The sequence below is a fragment of the Stegostoma tigrinum genome, chromosome 1, assembly GCF_030684315.1.
Source record: "Stegostoma tigrinum isolate sSteTig4 chromosome 1, sSteTig4.hap1, whole genome shotgun sequence".
Taxonomy (NCBI): Eukaryota; Metazoa; Chordata; class Chondrichthyes; order Orectolobiformes; family Stegostomatidae; genus Stegostoma; species Stegostoma tigrinum.
In genome coordinates, this window is record NC_081354.1 from 89,294,274 (window position 1) to 89,313,397 (window position 19,124).

General features: G+C 39.1%; 1 protein-coding gene across 1 annotated transcript in view; it reads left to right on the top strand.

Moving 5' to 3' along the window:
* The window catches only part of rbpjb (recombination signal binding protein for immunoglobulin kappa J region b), a 101,505-nt gene that overhangs the window by 18,934 nt on the left and 63,447 nt on the right, over nt 1–19,124 (top strand). Inside the window, exons 2-3 of the mRNA XM_048532442.2 lie at nt 14,163–14,201; nt 14,928–15,023. Of these exons, the coding sequence (XP_048388399.1) occupies nt 14,163–14,201; nt 14,928–15,023 (135 nt within the window). The remainder of the gene's footprint in view (nt 1–14,162; nt 14,202–14,927; nt 15,024–19,124) is intronic.

Here is a 19,124-nt window from a genome sequence, read left to right on the forward strand (position 1 = left end):
TTGCTTTTGGAAGAAAAATTGCAATCATTGAAGTGTATTCCATTCCGTTTGTACCTCTGTGTTAACATACTCTGTTAGAAAGACAATATATATGGTTGATGCTGTGAGAACACAGTGTGAAGCTGGATGAACACAGCAGGCCAAGCAGCATCAGAGGAGCAGAAAAGTTTGACGTTTTGGGTCGGGACCCTCCTTCAGAAATGGGGGAGGGGGAAGGGGATTCTGAAATAAATAGGGAGACTGGGAGAGGTGGATAGAAGGTGGGTAAAGGAGAAGATAGGGTGAGAGGAGACAGACAGGTCAAAGAGGCGGTGTTAGATCCAGTGAAGGTGAATATAGATGGGGAGTTGGGGAGGGGATAGGCCAGTCCCGGGAGCATGGACAGGCCAAGGGGGTGGGGATGAGGTCAGTACATAGGAGATTGGGGTGGGGCTTGAGGTGGGAGGAATGTTTAGGGAGGTGGGGACTATCTGGACTGCTTTTGGCATGTGGTCGGGGGAGAGGGAGATTTTGAAGCTTGTGAAGTCCACATTAATACCCTTGGACAGCATGTGGTTGTTCCTGCCCAGTTTCACCTATATTTGATAGTGGTTGACTAGGCATTCTGTATTGTGGACTGTTGTCGTCTTGGCATTTTGTAGGACAGTTTGCAGTGTTTTGGGGGAGGAATGCTAATCAAGGTCTCCCAGTCGCAAACCATTTCCACTCCCCCTCCCATTCTTTAGATGACATGTCCATCATGGGCCTCCTGCAGTGCCACAATGATGCCACCCGAAGGTTGCAGGAACAGCAACTCATAATCCGCCTGGGAACCCTGCAGCCTAATGGTATCAATGTGGACTTCACCAGTTTCAAAATCTCCCCTTCCCCAACTGCATCCCTAAACCAGCCCAGTTGGTCCCCTCACCCCCCCCCCCCCCCCCCCCCCCACTGCACCACACAACCAGCCCAGCTCTTCCCCTCCACCCACTGCATCCCAAAACCAGTCCAACCTGTCTCCGCCTCCCTAACCTGTTCTTCCTCTCGCCCATCCCTTCCTCCCACCCCAAGCCGCACCCCCATCTACCTACTAACCTCATCCCACCTCCTTAACCTGTCCATCTTCCCTGGACTGACCTATCGCCTCCCTACCTCCCCACCTATACTCTCTCCACCTATCTTCTTTACTCTCCATCTTCGGTCCGCCTCCCCCCCTCTCCCTATTTATTCCAGAACTCTCACCCCATCCCCCTCTCTGATGAAGGGTCTAGGACCGAAACATCAGCTTTTGTGCTCCTGAGATGCTGCTTGGCCTGCTGTGTTCATCCAGCCTCACATTTTGTTGTCTTGGATTCTCCAGCATCTGCAGATCCCATTATCTCTGTTACTATCTCATTTTTGGTTTTCAATGCTGGATCTATGTACTAAAGAGTTTTGGACCATAGATTTATGTGTACATGTCTTCCAAAGCACTTGAGCTTGGAAATGCTGCAGTTTCCTAAGATGAATTTGGCCTTCAAACATTAATATGGAAATTGTCTCAAAGGTTGTGAAACGGTAAATTACAGAAAATGGTGTCTTAGTTCTAAATTTGTATTGTTTAATGAAGGGGAAGTCGGTATGGCATTTTTCTTTTGGCTTGTGGTGTAGGAATAATTTATAGAAAAGATTTTAATTTGGAATATAAGCAGTTCTCTTAAAAACAGTTAAGTTTCAAAATAGTTCAGGCTGGTTGGACCAACTTTGGTTTGTAGAATTATTATTTCACTTGCATTTAAGTCAGTGTGGTTGAAAGTAAAAGCTATTGGGCACATGCATCGTGTTAATGAGGCATAGTAAGTACAACATTTTTGATTTCTGCACCTGACTGATCAGATTTTCCTGTGCTCCCCTATTTTCCTAGTTATAAATTGTGTTTTGGCAGTAAATGGAGCAATTTGTGTTTCATAGATTGTAGTTTTGAATGCAAAGTATCAGGGAGTTTGCTTTATAATGAAATGTAAGATGCTTTCTATAAAACAATTCCGTACTGCATTCACTGTTGATTTCAGATACTATTTCAGGTCCAGTAAAATTGTTAAATGGAGAAACATGTGTTTCATATAATGCTTCCATAATCACAACAACCCAAAGCGCTTTTGAATGTTGTGGCTAATGTGGGCAGGAGTTGCTAGATACAAATCTACACCAGCAGTGAAGTAAGTGCATTATTTTTCGTGATGTCAGTTGAAGGATTAATGTTGGCTAAAACACTGGGAGAACCCTCCTGAATAGTAGTGTGCTTTTCTTTTTTCCTCTTTGTTTTGAATCCATTTGAGAGGGTAAATGAAACCACTGTTAAAGATTGTTTTCACCGGAGTTCAGATAAATGAGGGGCAATCTCAGAGACTTGTGTAATTCTAGCAACAGGACTGGACAGAGTAGATGCAGGAAGGATGCTCCTGATGGTGGGTGTGTCCAGAACCAGAAGTGTCAGTATGAGGATTTGCGGTAGATGATTTAGACGGAGATGAGCTATTTCTTCACCTGTGGAATTCGTTACCACAGGAAATAGTTGATGCCAAAACATTGCATGGACTCAAGAGGCATCTGGATCTCTCACTTGGGGCAATTGAGATCAAAGGTTATGGGAAGAAAGCAAGATTAGGCTATTGAGTTGGATGGGTCAGCCATGATCGTGAAAAATGGCAGAGCAGGCTCGAAGGACCAAATGGCCACTTCCTGCGCCTATCTTCTGTGTTTCTCGTTGTCTAACCAAGGAATAATCTTAGCTGAGATTATATTCTAGAAGTTGGAAAATAAAATGTTGGTATGCTGACATTGAGCCAAGGCTGATCTTTGTCCTCTTTGTTTGCTTGTAAATGCAATTAAGTCTTTATTTAATTTCTAAAAAATACTCTGACTTTCAAATAAATTAGTTATCTATTATCCCTGATTTCTGTTTTCTATGACTGAAAGATTGCTCTGAAATGTTAACTGTTTCTACTTCCACAGATACTGACAGACCTTATGAATGTATCCAGTATTTTTGATTTTAAATTCAGGTTTCCAGCTTCTGCAGTATTTTTGCTTTTTCCCTACTTCTGTGACTGTTTGTAACAATGTGCTCCTTCTGCTAGATGCTCACCGTAGGCCTAAAACTAAATGTATATGAACTGATGTCTTTAGAGATTTAAGTTCAGTGTATTGATAAGTTAATGTTTGATCCAGTTTCATCCTTTGCAGCTTTATTTTGGTAGTGCGCCCCGGCAAACCACCACCACCACTGCTGAGCTTAGTGGGAAGGTGAAGGATAGGAAAAAAACAAAACCAAAGATCATGTCTGCATGAACTATTGGATGTGCACATAGTATGGCTTGAGATATGAAGAGCAGGTTTTAATCAGAAAAACTCCTGCCTAGTTAGGAAATGAAGTTGTTGAATTGGCACATCACATTTCTGTAAATCTGCAGCTATTATGAAGAATATTTCATGCTTGGTTGGACTTATGAGGAATTTTCTAAGCTTAATTCTGAAATATTATGTATAGAATGTTCCATCCCATTGACTTCACAGCTATATAACAGACTTCAAAATCATCAAACAGGATCATGAGCATAGTATTTTTCCTTGGTCCCAGATTTCCGCTTACCAACAAGGAGCACTAACTTTTATGTTGTGCAAAAACTGTTCTTAAACTTGAGTAGCTGCATTGCATATTTTATAACAGTAGCATTAGCTGAGGACAGAATGAGAGAATGTGGTTTAATCTTAATACCGAGCGTCCTGGTCAAATAGATTGGAGAACTTGAGTTGTGTGTAGAGTAAACTTATTGTACATTTCAACTGATCAGATTAAAGTTATAGACTTGCATAGGAAAGCTGAAGGACAGGGTGCAAGTGTTTCTTGTACTTCATGCTTCAAGGCTGTTTGTGGCAATTCTGTTATTGATAACTGTGTAAACAAGCTAACATTGTTACCTCCAGAGGCAGCACACTAACCAAAATAAATACTTTCCATTTTGACATCTGAAGGCAGTGCTGTCCTGACAAGGAGGTGAACAGAATTGGTTCAGCATACCTCTACTGGTCAGGAAAAGGATTTAAACACTACTGTAGAGACCGACCTATTAACAAAGGCAAATCAGAATGGCAGCTTGAAACCAGCCGTGCATGAGAAAGCAAGTAGCTGCAGTAAATGTACTCTGAGCGGGCAGCAATGGCCTGGTGGTAATATCTTGACTGTTAATGCAGAGACCCAAATAAATTTTCTGGAGACTCTCATTCAGATCCCACCATTGAGTGATAGTGGAATGTCATTTCAATAAAAATCTGGAATTAAAGTTAGAATTAAGATGATTATGAATATATTGTCGATTAATGGAAAAATGCATCCAGTTCATTAATGTCCTTTAGGAAAGGAAACTGCTATCCTTACCTGCTCTGGACTATCTCTGACTCCTAACAGGGATGGGCAGTAAATGCTTCCTTGATAGCGACTCTCATCCTGTGAATGCATTTTAAAAAAAAAACAACTTTATTGCAAATATGAGAAGGAGATAGGTTTCTCCAGCTAACAGGTTTGGCATTATCTGTGGAGAAAGAAAGAGTTAATGTTTCAAGTCTAATACGATTCTTCAGAAATCATTGCTGTGTGTTTTCATATTTTCTATGCATCAATAAAGGCAGTAAACGGAGATGTGATGTTGTGGTAATGACTTATGAGCACCTGTGCATGGGCAAATTTATCAAATGCGCAATTATTAGAGGAAATTCCTCCTTTGAATTGTTCAAAGTAGATTTTGCACTTCCTGCAATTTTGAGATGGCTCTAATTATCACAAGTAATGTCACTCCTAGATGCAACTGCAAGACCAAAATTCATTCATTAGAATGTGCAGGTTAAGGAGTTCTAACTTTTTTTTAACTTTTGATCTAGGTAAATGTGCAGGTCTATAAATAACTAAAAGTAATGCACTTGTTATTTCCTGCAAAATCGTTTGGTTATCTGTACCCTTACCCTGTGGTTTTTTGACATTCTGGCTGTTTGTACATGCTGATCCTTCAGCCCCCTCGCGCCCCCCCCCCCCAAAAAAAAATTCTATCCATCCTATAGCCTGGTGACCAGAACTGCACGTAGTATTCCAGTAATGGCCTAACTAATGTTAAATACTGTTCCATCATTACCACCTTGCAGTTGTATTCAATGGTTTGACTAATAAAGACAAGTATCCCATATTCCCCTTTACCTTACTTACTTGTCCTATTGCCTATTGGACATACACACCAAGGTTCTTATCCTCTATACTTTCTCGTGTCCTACTATTCAATGTGTATTCCCTTGCCTTGTTAGTCCTTCCAAAATGCATCCCCAACACTTCTTTTGAAATTAAATTCTGTTTGCCACTGTTCATTTGATTTTTCAGCCCAACTTTATTGTCCTGTAGTCTAAGGCTTTCCTTGCTATTTACCACATCATCATCAATTTTTATCATCTGATCATGTCTCCTGCATTCATATCTGGATCTTTAAGCACGCAAATGCAAGGGAGCAAGCACTGAATTCTGGTCCAGTCACACAAGCACCCTTCCATCATTTCCCTCAGTTTACTGCTATTAAGCCAGTTTTGATTCCAAATTGCCCTGGGTCCCCTAAGCCCATGGCTTCTTAACCAGTCTCCCATGTGAGACTGACACAAGCTTTACTGAAGTCAGTGTAGACTACATCAACTACACTATCTTTATCCACACGCCTACCTCAAAAAATTCAGTCAAATTTATTAGAGATGATTTTTCCCCTTAAATAATCCATACTGACTATCCTTGATCAAGTCTTCTCCCTCCACATGGAATTTTTTTCTAGTAATTTAGCTACTTATGAAAGCTAATTGTGCAACAAATATGCTGTCCATTCCTGATATTCTTGAACTGAATTTGAACCCATTCATTAATCCAAATTGTGGATTTTGAATTAAGTAGAAAAGATTGGTGAAGGATTTTGCTTTCTAATATCAGTAATACGCGTAATATGACATCAGAATAGACCAAGGTATCAATAAGTTTTCTGTGTGACAGTATCAAGCTTAGAGCTATAGAGGGCTGCAGGAACCATATACCTAATGATCAGAGTACACTCCCAAGGGAGATATTCTCATTAGTTGAATGCTTATTTAGATTAATTAAGGGAGGGCAGCCAGCCTGGATTTGTTCAGGGGTGATTATTTATGACTACTTTGACCTTACTGGCTATTCTTATTTAATTTTGAGGAGGAAGTATTTTTGATCGAATGTGTGGATCTTAGCAAGGTTTTTGCCAAGGTTATACATGGCAGATTTGTAACGAAAATAAAGGCTGATGGGATCCAAGAGCAACTGTCAAATTGAATCTGAAATTGGCTCTGTTATAGGAAACTGGGCAGTGCATTTTGTGGCTAGAAGGCTTTTTCTGTTAGGGTGTTGCAAGGTTCATAACTATTCTGTTGCTTTTTGTGGTTTGTTTACAGGACTTTTAGATTTAAATGTAAAAGGTATTATTGCATTTGCAGATGATACAAAAATTGCAGTTTTTAGGAAGGTATTAATGGCCTGGACTGGTCTAGTGGGTAAAAAAGTGGCAAATAGGATTCGATCCTGAGAAAAGTGGTCATTGTTTGGGTAAAGCAATGAAATATGTAAAAGGAAAGGATATTGGGAAGCATAGGGACCTTGGAGTACAGGTCTGCAGAGCCTCAAAAGTAACAGGTCAAATAGACAAGGGGGTGTACTGTACATTTTTATTAGCCAAGGGCACAGATTATAAGAGCAGGAGGAGTTTGAAGCATTAGTTAATTGAAAATTGGGGGGTGAGAGATAAGGATCTAATCCTCAGAGGAGTTAGTTACCAGTCATATGAATTTAAAGTGATAGACAAAAGAATTAGAGAGAGAGTTATTAAGATGAAATCCTTTCAGGTTGAGGGTAATGGACAGTTTGGAATTCAGTGTCTGAGGAAAGTAAATAATCTCACCACATTGCATTAATAAGTGCTATGCACTCGTGCTACAAAGTGGGGTTGGCTAGCTGGCTTAATAAAAAGAACTGTGGATGCTGTAAATCTGGGACAAAAACAGAAGTTGCTGGTAAAGCTCAGCGGGTCTGGCAGCATCTGTGAAGAAAAAAAATCACCAGACCCGAAACGTTAACTGATCTCTTCTCTCTCTCCCCCCCCCCCCCCCACCCCCCACCCCTGCCGATTCTGCCAGACTTGCTGAGCTTTTCAAGCAACTTTTGTTTTTGTTGGCTAGCTGGCTTGTTCGGCTTACACAGATGTATTAGATCAAATGGATTCCTTTTTGTGCTATAAATTTATGATTCTCTGATGAAATATGGGTTTATCCCAGATTTCGATTGCCATGAAAATTGACTAACATTAACTATTTTGTGATACTTGGTATGACTTTGAAGAAGAGTTCTAGGACTTAGCTATTCTGTGCTTCAAGTTGCTTTGAAATCTTTGTATTGATTCCTCGAACAAAGATGGAAAGCGTTCATGTTACACACATTATTTGGTTTATACAATCTTATGCTGTCCCAAGTTGATGGTAGTTTGACCGATTTTAGAGCTGAAGTGCATTCCATTGAAAAATAAAAACTCAACAAAGACGACTCCATGTCTCACTAATGGAATTAGGGATAATGTCATTTTAATAGAAGAGCTTATATAACACTAAAGTAACAAGTCTGAAGATTGGGAATGTTTTAGAAACCAGCAAACGGCTACCAACAAAGTTGTTAAAAAGGGAGAGAGTGGAACATCAAAGTCAACTAGCCAGAAATATAAAAATATACTAAGAACTTGTGTATATGTAAAGGAAGGTAGTAACTGAAGTAAATGTAGGCCACTGAATTTCTCCTGTCTCTGCTTTTATCATAGGATTAAGGAAATGGCAATGGTCTTGAACAGATATAAGTGCGAGTTTATTTCCAGAAATAGACAATAACCGAGGGTCTTTAAAATGATGAGATTTGGGAATTAATATCAACTTGGGTTTGATTTTGTTTATTATTGTCACATTTACTGCAATATAGTGAAAAGTATTGTTTGCGTGCTATCCAGACAAATAACAGCTTACATAAATACACCAGGGTAATAGAGCAGAATGCAGGGTATAGTGTTACAGCTGCAGGGAAGATGCAGATAAAAATCAACTCTCATATGAGAGTCTATTCATAAAGTCTGATAACAACAAGAAAGAAGCTGTTCTTGAATCCATCAGTACATGCTTTCAGACTTTAATATCTTCTACCTGATGGAAGAGGGTGGAGCAGAGTATAACTGAGGTGGCAGCGGTCGTTGATTATGTTGGCTGCTTTCCTGAGGCAGTGGGAAATGTAGAAGGAGTCAGTAGAAGTAAGAGAGAAAGCAAGGTGTCCAGCTGGATGAACACAACAGGCCAAAAGGCATCAGAGGAGCAGGAAGGCTCACGTTTCGGGCCTAGACCCTTCAGAAAAGAATAGAATGAAGTCAATAGAAGGAAGTTTGGTTTGTGCTATGGACTGGGTTGAGTTCACAACTCTAATTCCCTGTGCTGTTGGGCAAAACAGTTATGATACCAAGCTTTGGTGCATCTGGAAAAGTTGTTTTCTATGGTGCATCTACAGAAATTGATGGGAGTCATTGAGAACATGCCAAATTTCCTAGCCTTCTGAGGAAGTGGAGGTGTTGGTGTGCTCCCTTGACTGGAGTGTTGATATGGATGGACCAGAACAGAGCGGTGATATTTACCCTTGGGAACTTGAAGCTCTTGACAATCTCCACCTTAATATCAATGATACAGACAGGGGCCTGTACTCCATTCCATTTCCTGAAGTCGATGACCAGCTCCTTCTTGCTGATATTGAGGGAGAGGTTGTTGTCTTTACATGGTGTCACTCAGCTCTCCATCTCTTTCCTGTGTTCTATCTCATTGTTTGAGATATGATGCACTGCAGTGGTGTCATCAGCAAATTTGCACATGGAATTAGAGCTGAATTTGGTCCCAGTCACAAGTGTCTAAGGAATGCAGTAAGGGGCTGAGTATGCTGCCTTGCAGGGCACTGGTGTTGAGGGTTATCGTAAGAAGTGTTGCCTTTCCTTCCTGATTTTACGGTTTGTGGGTCAGGAAGTAGAGAACCCAGTTGCATAGAGTGAACAGAGTCCTAGGCCTTGGAGTTGGGAATATGGTGTTGAAGGCAGAGCTAAAGTCAAGAAGTAGGAGTTTGAAAAAATATATTCACTGTTAACCTACTTCTTAAATTATAATATTCTGCCCTGGTTACACTGAATTATTTATGGCTCAAAGGGAGGTAATTTGTCCCATTGAGTCCAACCAACTTCTGTTTGGGTAGCTCTCTGGCAAGAATCCTGATGATAGAGATTTGAAATTGAGATGCATTATGTAATGGACCTTGTAGTGAAACTTTCAAATTTAAAAAAAAACATTTACCTGCAAATGTTGGAGTATTAATAGGGAATTTATTGCAGGATTTTGTCATGATCACAGGAAATTCACGTTATTAATTTTGTAAAATTTTCTGTCCAATCAGTTGAATGGTCTCGTACGACTCTCAAGCTGGAAGCCACAGGGCTTACTTAAGATCACTCATTTCTGGGAGAGAAATGTCTTTTTTTTCGCCACTTTTAAATTTGTTGAGTTTGTGCAAAGTTGTTAACTAAACACTACATGAAGCCATCCACTTTGGACTTCTAACAAGGAAAAGAATACTTATCTGGTCTGTTTTACAGCACAGGAACAGACTCCTCTCTAACATGTCTGTGCCAGACATCAGATGCTGATGTACCCTGGACCTAATTTTTCCAGTCCTTGGTCCATATCCCTGAATGCAATGACACTTTAAGCGATCATCTAAATACTGCTGAATTGTTGTAATCATTCCTGCCTCTATCACCTTTATAGGTGATGAGTTTTACATATCTATCATCCACTAAATGTTTCCTTAAAACCCCTCTAAGCCTCCTGCCCTTAATCTTAAATCTATGTCCCCTGCTTATTGCTCCCTCTGCAAAGGGGAAAATTGTCTTCCTATCTTATGTCTCATAATTTTGTACCCCTCAATCAAGATGCTGCCTTGGCTCTCAGGAGGGAACTCTAACCTATCTAGTCCCTCTTCATGGCTGAAATGTTCTATAGAATATATGAAGGAACATATATAGGGGGCGCACTTGTTGAAATACCCCAAAATGTTGTGCATTGGTGCACAAAATAAGGTTGGAAGGGGGCTGGTAACAGAAGCATGGTCATCAGAATGATAACTTTTTTAGCATCAGTATGAGAGGTTGTGTAGATCAGATTTCAATTTCATTTAGTACAATACAGAAGATTGTGATGGTTTTGATCATTCAGTGGTTTGATATGGTAGGTAAATTAGTTCCCTGGAAGGGAAATTCAGAACAAGGTGACAGAGCTTAAAATTGGAGTTAGATTATTTGGATGTAATATCAGTTATAATTTTCTGCATAAGAACAGAAATTATCTGAAATAAACTGTTCAATTAGAAATTCAAAATTACATTTAGACTTTTGTTGAGGGTGCTCAGGGGACAGAGAACCAGGGTGGGAAATGGAATGCAGTGATAGATCAGTCTTGATCTAAATAGCCGGCAGGCTCAAGTGGCTGAGTGGCCTCCTGTAGCTAAATGTCTTAACTTTTTGTATTTTTGTGTATGTTGAATATGATGTTCGGCCGAAATGCTATCTCACCTAGAATGTAAGTTGTCCTGATGTATTTAGAAATATTTCAAGTAGTGTTGCTGGTAGTCACATGTGGTACATTCACTTTAAATTAATTGACTTATTTAGGCATTGCTTGAGTTATGCCTGTTTTCACTGTCAGTGCTGCATTTTCATACTGGAATTGTTAAGAGGAGGCCTGCAAGGCCCTTTGGCTTTGCAATTTATGTCTCTTATTAATTTAATGGCACTTCATCTATTGTGTTGCATTTTCTGCTTTGATTATTTCTTGTCTTTCAACTGGCATTCAGCACTGAATCTTTCAGGCATTAACAAGGGATTCCCAGAAATGATAGTTGCAGAGACCTTCCACGCAAGTTGTGAAAATTGTTAAATTGCACACCAAAAAGCAGTTAGGTGAAAAAGTACTGATTACACAGATACAAGAAATTGGCTGCAAAGATGAAAATAGCTCAAATGCTGTTGACAAAATCAGTTTCAATTGTAGGAAATGCAGGAGGTAGAGAGCAAGGAAGTTTGGAATATGGATCGACCTGTTGTCGGGAGGAATTGTAGTCAAGGACATCTTGAAGGTCAAGAGTTGACACAAGTGAGAAGAATAATGGGTGGTCTTCTATTATAGAAGCAGTAAATCAGTAAATACCATGCTTTTTTATGTAATTGGATGTACGTGGAAAGAATGTCATTTCTTCCTGAAATATTCTGCCATCTCTTTTCCTTTGCTTTTTCATATCTCTATCTATCCCAATTATATATCACTCAGTTTCTTGCATTATTCCAAATGTGAATCTCCACTCTGCCCGGAAGCCCGTTTCTTATGTTGATTAGTGTGTGCTTGCTGAGGCTGAACTCCCCAGAATAACTGCATGGTGTTAACGTTGATATTTAATACTTCGCATAAACTGCAAACTGAACACGAGAAGTAAGTGATGTGCCACCATTGTCATTGTTTTCAATTGTATTTTTGTTTCTGGAATTCTGCTTCCTTAAGTTTTCTGTCACTCTTCAGAATTTCAGAACGCTGAAACATACAATCCCTACATGTGGAAAGAGGCCATTTGGCTTGAGGCTGCAGTAACTCTTTTTGGGTAGCATCTCACCTAGACCCAGCCCTTTATCCTCATAACCCCACATTTACCATAGGAAATCCACCTAGCCTGCACAACCCCAAACACTCTGGGGCAATTTAGCATGACCAGTCCACCTAAGCTAAACATCTTTGTGGGAGGAAACCACAGCACCATGCAGGCTTTGGGCGAAGTCTTGAGTTTGCACAGTCACCCAAGGCTGGATTCAAATCTGGATCTCTGGCACTGTGAGGCAGCAGCACTAACCACTGAGTTACTGTGTCATCCCACATTTCTCTTCAGTCAAACTTTTGATCAACCTTTTTAATCTCTTTGTTCCCATTTGACTTAATTGTTAGTATTTGGTTTTAAACCAAAAATGTGAAATAAATGTAAACTCTGTTGATATTGTAAGATGAAAAACTCTGCTGTTTTAACTTATTTTAAAATAATTTCTGGGTAAATGTGCAGCTTTCCTATAACCAGGGGACAAATGTTGGCAATCTGGGATAAAGTGCATTTTGCCATTTAATTCTTCCTCGCCCATGATTATTAACTAATCTTTTAATGTCCCAACTGGAGTGCAATAGCATGGCCTTGTATCTAGAGCAGCAGAGACAAACAGTAAAACCAGAATCTGGACATATTTCAGTTGCAAGTTGCTAAAATAGACTCAGCAGATGTGAAGTGTTTGGAACAATAGGAGTTCCAGAGTAAAACCTCAAAGCCACTTTATGATGTAGAATTGGTAATGTACTTCTTTGTAAGATGCCCATTTGGAAAACTTCAGCTTCCTAAATGTTGTTTTGCATAAAGTCTGCATCCATCTTAATGCAAGTATCTTTTGAAAATCTAATATAATCCTTGAAATTTTCATTGGAAAGAAATGCATACCACAGCATTGTTTATCCTCCCTTTTTTAACCTTGTTTTCGGCAGCTGTATCCATTTCTTTAATACTAACTTAGGGTATGCAAAATTGATTCTGGTATGCTCTTTACAAGCTAAAATTACAAAAAGAAAACCTGCCTTTTGAATTGCTATTAAGGGAATAATAGATTTGTATCTAAATAGTTTTCATGTTGTCAAGTCATCCAGTACCACCACTTTGCTAATAGAAGTACTTTTGAAACCCAATTCCTTGTAATAGAGCATAGAAGTATACAGCACAGTACAGGCCCTTCGGCTCTCAATAGTGTCGAACTTCTACCCTAAACCTAAGGTCTATCTAACCTCCACCCCTGCCTTATACTATCATCCGTACGCCTATCTTTGTAATATAAAGTAGCAAGGACACTGATCTGTTCATCATGTAGTCCTGGTAATAGCAAATAGATAGCTAGCCAGAAAATGGGCTTTAAATGATCTTAGTTACGAAATTTTCTTTGAATGGAATACCGATTAAACTTTCCCAGCTCTTCTGAAATGATGTTCTGGGATCTTTTGCAAACCCTTGAGGGGCAGATGTTGCCTCAGTTTTGACATCACTTCTGAAAGATGGTATATTTAGCAGAGCAACACACTCCTACTCCTGCAATCAAATGGAAAATCAAATATCTAGAGTACGGTTTAAACCTCCGATCTTGCAGCTCAGGGTTAGTGTATGCAATTGAGATAAAATTAGCTGTTTTCGTCCTCTTTGCGTTAATTGATGTCATGGTATATTCAGCAGTATAATAATGCAAATATCTTCATTGCAAACCATTTTTCCATGCTTTGATTGCTCCATATGTGGAGATGACTGCTGATCCTAAACAAAATGGGGCAAAACATAGGCTTTATCTCAATTTATTTAGCTCATGGCTGATCCCTATCTGAACTGTCCTACATGTATTTGGTCCATAGCTGTGACGCTTTGAGATGTAATGCCCAATGTATTGGACTCCATTTAAGAGTCTGTCCACTGTGCAAGTGCAGTGAGACATCCGTTCTTAATTTGACTATTACAGATTCGAACTTGTCACCTCGGCCTATTTTTTTAAACTGGCTATTACTTTGCAGTAGCAAGTTGCAATAAAATTACAGATTGATCGTGTTTGAGCCCTGCATGCATTCTGTTAGTACAGTATTGTAAAGTGATATTTAAAAATAATTTCATGCAAGGTAGTAATTCCACTTGCTATTCAAGTGGATTGTCTTGGTTGAAATTTATGGAGCTGAGACTGTCTGCAGCCATGGTTTATACCAGGTTTATAATCAAGGAAGTTTGGGATATGAAATTAAGAGGGGCATCTTGTAAAAAATTTTTGTCTTTGGGTCCTGATGACAAGAAAAATGATTCATGTGTACATTGATTTATGAGGTGAAGAGTGTTTATTGGACACAAATGTTCTTGATGACAGTTGTAGCAGTTTTGAAATTTGGATTTACAATCTTCTAATGCACTTTTTTTATTATTGTTTGCTTTGCAGGAAGTTTGGGGAGCGACCTCAACCCAAACGCCTCACCAGGTAAAGTTCTGTGATGTTTGGTGTGTCATATCACAATTATAGTTTAAAGACAAAAGTACCAGAGAGCTTTATGCAGTTACATTATTATGTTGCAACAGAATGTGCAGCATGGGTTTACTTTTAAAACATTTGGGAAAAACTGCAAAAATAGTTTAATGCTAGAAGTTTAATACTGGGGACCAAAGTTATACTCAACCAGCCTCATGCACTGAATACCTAAACTTGCTGTGGTGACTGTTGTATGAAGTCTGTGAAAATAGGTCAATAAACTTATGAAACCTTATTTCTGCCATTGTGCACATTGAATGCATTCCCTCTTTTTAGAATTTTTATATGCTTTAGGCATGGAATTATTTTGGGTATAGTTTATTAAATAGTGGATTGAGAAATGTAAAGACCTAATTTGTAAAATGTCTGTCAACTTTGATTTTTCCTTTTGGGTAAATAACTGTTAGATTAACAACATTAGATTCTTTTGTGACCTTTAATTACTCAACATGGCAATTTCAATCTGTTTTTGAGGTTGTTTAAGTATTTTATTTTATTGAAGAAAACCGTTTTTTCTTCAAAAACCAGTTTCATACTTGCAAACTTTATACCAAGTGGTGAATGAACTTTCATGCACACCTTTTTTTTGCAGTCTACAGAAATCTGTTAAGATTTAACTCTCACTTAAGATTTTAAACTTGTGGTAAACTCAATAATTCATTGTTTGTGTTTATTTAGGGAAGCAATGCGAAATTATCTTAAGGAGCGTGGCGATCAAACTGTACTAATTCTACATGCTAAGGTTGCACAAAAATCTTATGGGAATGAGAAAAGGTAAGTTGCTTAGGAGCTGAATGTGTGATACTTTTTTTTTGTGATTGTGCTTGCCATTTGTCCAGAAAGAAAAGGTAGAGCTTGCATTTATATTGCCTTCTAATGCTTTGGAATTGTTGTAAACTACTTTGATTACTACTTTGTTTTAGAAAATAGAGTTACTCGTCAATAAACAATTGTTATACAGCTAATAAACTACAGATGGCTCATTGCCAAAATGATCTGTTTTGTAGTAAGTGTGTTTCTGGATAGCAGTGTTTTATCAAATAGTGCCATGCTTAGTTCTGTTTATGAAATACAGCTGCTGCTGTTTAGCATAAAGTCTTGTCTTGTATTGTAATTTCACCAGATTAGCACCTCACTCTTCAGTATGCTTGTTGATTGTCCTTGCATACATGCCTACGATCATTGAAATGCAGTTGGTAGTCTACTTTTGGCTATTAGGTGAGGCATATATTTGGCCATGAATTTGCAGATTGTGGTTGGAAACAATGCTGACTTTGATAGCCCACAGCACTTTGTTTCCTCAATTTTGAGCTACTTTAACTGTTCTGAAACCTTCCTATGTAGTGTTAATGCCACCTGATAGAATGGATATTGCCTTCACTGTGAAAACAGGACCTTGTCTCCATTGTGCATTGTTTTCCCCTTACCAATACTGTCATAGATGTATCTGCAACATGTGAAATTGGTGAGGCCAAGATGAAATAAGATTTTCTGTTTTTGTTGCTTCACTCACCACCTGCAATAGTTGTAGTCTGACAGAAATATCCTTTTTTACTCAGCTGTTTCAGTCAGTAGTGATGCTGTGTGCCAGTCTTGTGGTGGACTCTAAAGTTCCTAATCCAGATTATATTCTTTGTTCTTGTCCCTTCCAGTAGTGTTCAAATGGAATATTGATTCATCAGCCAAGAAAGGTTGCAAGGTTACAATCTGTCTGACATTTCTTTATGTATATTTCACCTGATGTCATGAGTTCCAGAGTCAGTGTTGATGACGCCAAGGGCTCAAGATCCCATATGTGAGTGAACAGGATTTTGTAAGCTTGATTGGGCTGATTGTGCCTCTTGTAATATTTGGTGTATAAACTGTGCAGTTTATATTCAAACTCTTATTCTGTCCCAACGGAAACTGTCCGTGGTGGGACAGGGCAAACCTCATAAATGATGGAGTGTGGGACATGCTGCAAGATATGCTCTTGTGACATGAGCTTTTGTTCAACTAGTCACTGGATAATTCTTAATTTTGGTGCAAGTTATCAGATTTAGGGGAATAAGATTTTGCAGGATCAATTAGACTGATTGTGCTTTCTTGTGTACTGCCTATGTCATTGCAGCATATACTACTTAGCTCAAGTTTGAATATAGCAGTAATGGATATATGAACCAATATATGTGGAGTTCAGTGCGCAGTTAGGTACCAAAATGTTACCATGCTGTTGTTGAAGCTCAGCCCTTCAACGACTACATGGCATATTTGTAATGACTTAGCCTTCCTTGGCACTGTGTCATTTCCAGATATATGTTGCTTCTTGCACTCATACACTGATTCTTTAATGTTTAGTTTTGTAGATCTTACACTTAGCTCAAGATTTTTCCCACCTTAGAATAATATAACTGTGTGGCTTTAAATGGAATGATGAGATTTTCAGGCAGTAGAATGCTTAATCATGGCCTCCCTGTTAACCAATTCAAGTTAATTCCTGAAGTACAATTAAGCACACTTTCAGATTCTAAAATTCCTAGCAATCTGCTCTGAAATGTGTAAGTTTAGAGAGGTTGGATCCCTGCAGGACATTGATTTGCGTAGTTATTACACTTAAAAGCTTGTAGTTTGATAAGTTTGTGTTTCTGTCACAAATTGGCAGCTAATCATTTGACATTAAGTTTTATTCTAAATTAGGTACGAACATACAAAAATACAAATTAGTTCTGAGGAAGGGTCACTGGACCCAAAACGTTAACTGATTTTTTTTTTCCCTTCACAGATGCTACCAGACCAGCTGAGCTTTTCCAGCAACTCCTGTTTTTGTTCCTGATTTACAGCATCTGCAGTCTTTTCGGATTTTATACAAATTAGGAACAGGGTAGGCGTTTCGGTTTCTCACCTCTATGCCAGTCAACTCAATCGTGGCTGATCGTCCACTTGAATGCCAATTTCCTGCGCAATTCCCACATCCCTTGACATATCTAGAAAGTCATCAATTTCCTCTTGAACATACTTGAAGATTCCACTGCCCTGTGGAGTTGGGAATTCAAAAGATTTACCACTGAACAAGTGAAGAAATTCCTCATCTCAGTTTTAAATAGCCTACATCTTAATCTGAGGATGTGCCCCTAGTTTTAGATACAACAGCCAGATATGTTCTTCCTGTGTCTGTACCCTGTCAAGCCCTGAAAGAATTTCATATTCTTAAATATTTATCATTTCTAACACTCTTTTGGATATAAACCCAGCCACTTTAATCTCTCCTTGAAGAATAATTTCACTTCCCGGTATCAAATCTGTGAACCTTTATAGTTGCCATACATGGAGTACAAGAAGAAAATTATACACACAGCCTGGGTGAGGCCTCACTGAGGCTCTGTATAATGAGAGTAAGAGTTTCTTACTCCTGTACTTAAATCTTGTCGCAATCAAGAACAACCTATTGACTGGCTACCTAGTTGATTACTGCACTTAAATGTTCGTTTTCAGTGACTTTATAAATAAAGATGTCCAAGTCCTCTTGAGCATCAACAGTTTGCAATTTCTTACCATTTAAGAAATATTCAGCATTTCTGTTTGACCTTGCAAAATAGATAACTTCACATTATTCCACACATTTGTTCTGCCATGTGTTTGCCCACTCATTTGGACCCTCAAATCCCTGGAAACCTCTAGATCCTTCTCTCAAATTGTGTTACCTCCTATTTTTGTCATCAGCACACTTGGAAATATTGTTTCCACATTCACATCATTAATCTAGATTGTGAATAGCTGGATCCTAAGCTCTGATACTAGTAGTACCCCACCAGTCACAGACTTCCAACCTGAGAGTGATCCATTTATTCCTTCTGTGTTGTTATCATTCCTAACTGCAATTCCCGATCCAGCATATTAAAGCCAATGTATACAAATGATGTGGTTGAGCGCGTTGGGGCGAATCGTTAAGTTTGCAGGTGACAGTGATTGGCTGGGTATTTTACAGTGCGGAAGAAGGTCTTGGGTTACAGGAGAATATAAATGGATTGGTCTTTTGGACTGATCAGTGGCAGGTAGATTTTAGCCCTGATAAGTGAGAGAATTTGGAAGAAGGAATTAAACAAGGGAGTACTTGATTTGCAGGATACTCAGAAGCTCAGAGGGATCTTGGGATGTTTATTCATGGATATGTAAAGGTGGCAAAGCAGGTTAATAGAATAGTTAAGGCATTTGGGACACTTCTCTTTATCAGAGGAGGTAAATGTTATCAGGTCAGAGAGGTTAATTGGGTCCAGTGACTATTCTTCAGAATGGAAATGAGTTGAGTCTCGTTTATGCTTAAAGATGAATTACTGGTAACTCTGCTTTCTCTGTACAGAGATAATGGGAACTGCAGATGCTGGAGAATATGAGATAACAAAGTGTTGAGCTGGATGAACACAGCAGGCTTAGCAGCATCATAGGAGCACAAAATGCTTGGCCTGCTCTGTTCATCAAGCTCCACACTTTGTTTTCTCTCTACAGAAGCTGCCAGTACAGCTGGGTTTTTCGAGCAAGATCCAATTTTGTTGCCAGAATGGAGCACTTTAGCTGTGAAGAGAGGCTGGATAAGCCTGGATTGTTTTCTTTAGGTCTGGAAAGGTTGAGAAGAAAGAAATGTATAATTGAGGGCTTGGACAGAATGAATAGGAAGCAGCTATTCCCCTTAGTTGAAGAGTCAGTAACCATGACTTTAGGGTGAAAGGCAAGATATTTAGAGGGGATGTGAGGGCAATCTGTTTCATGCAGAGGATGATGGGTGTCTAAAATGCACTACCTAGGTGTGTAATTGAGGTGGATAATCTCACCACCTTTAAAGGATTCTTGGATGAGCGCTTGAAATGTCATAACATTCAAGACTGTGGGCCTAGGGCTAGA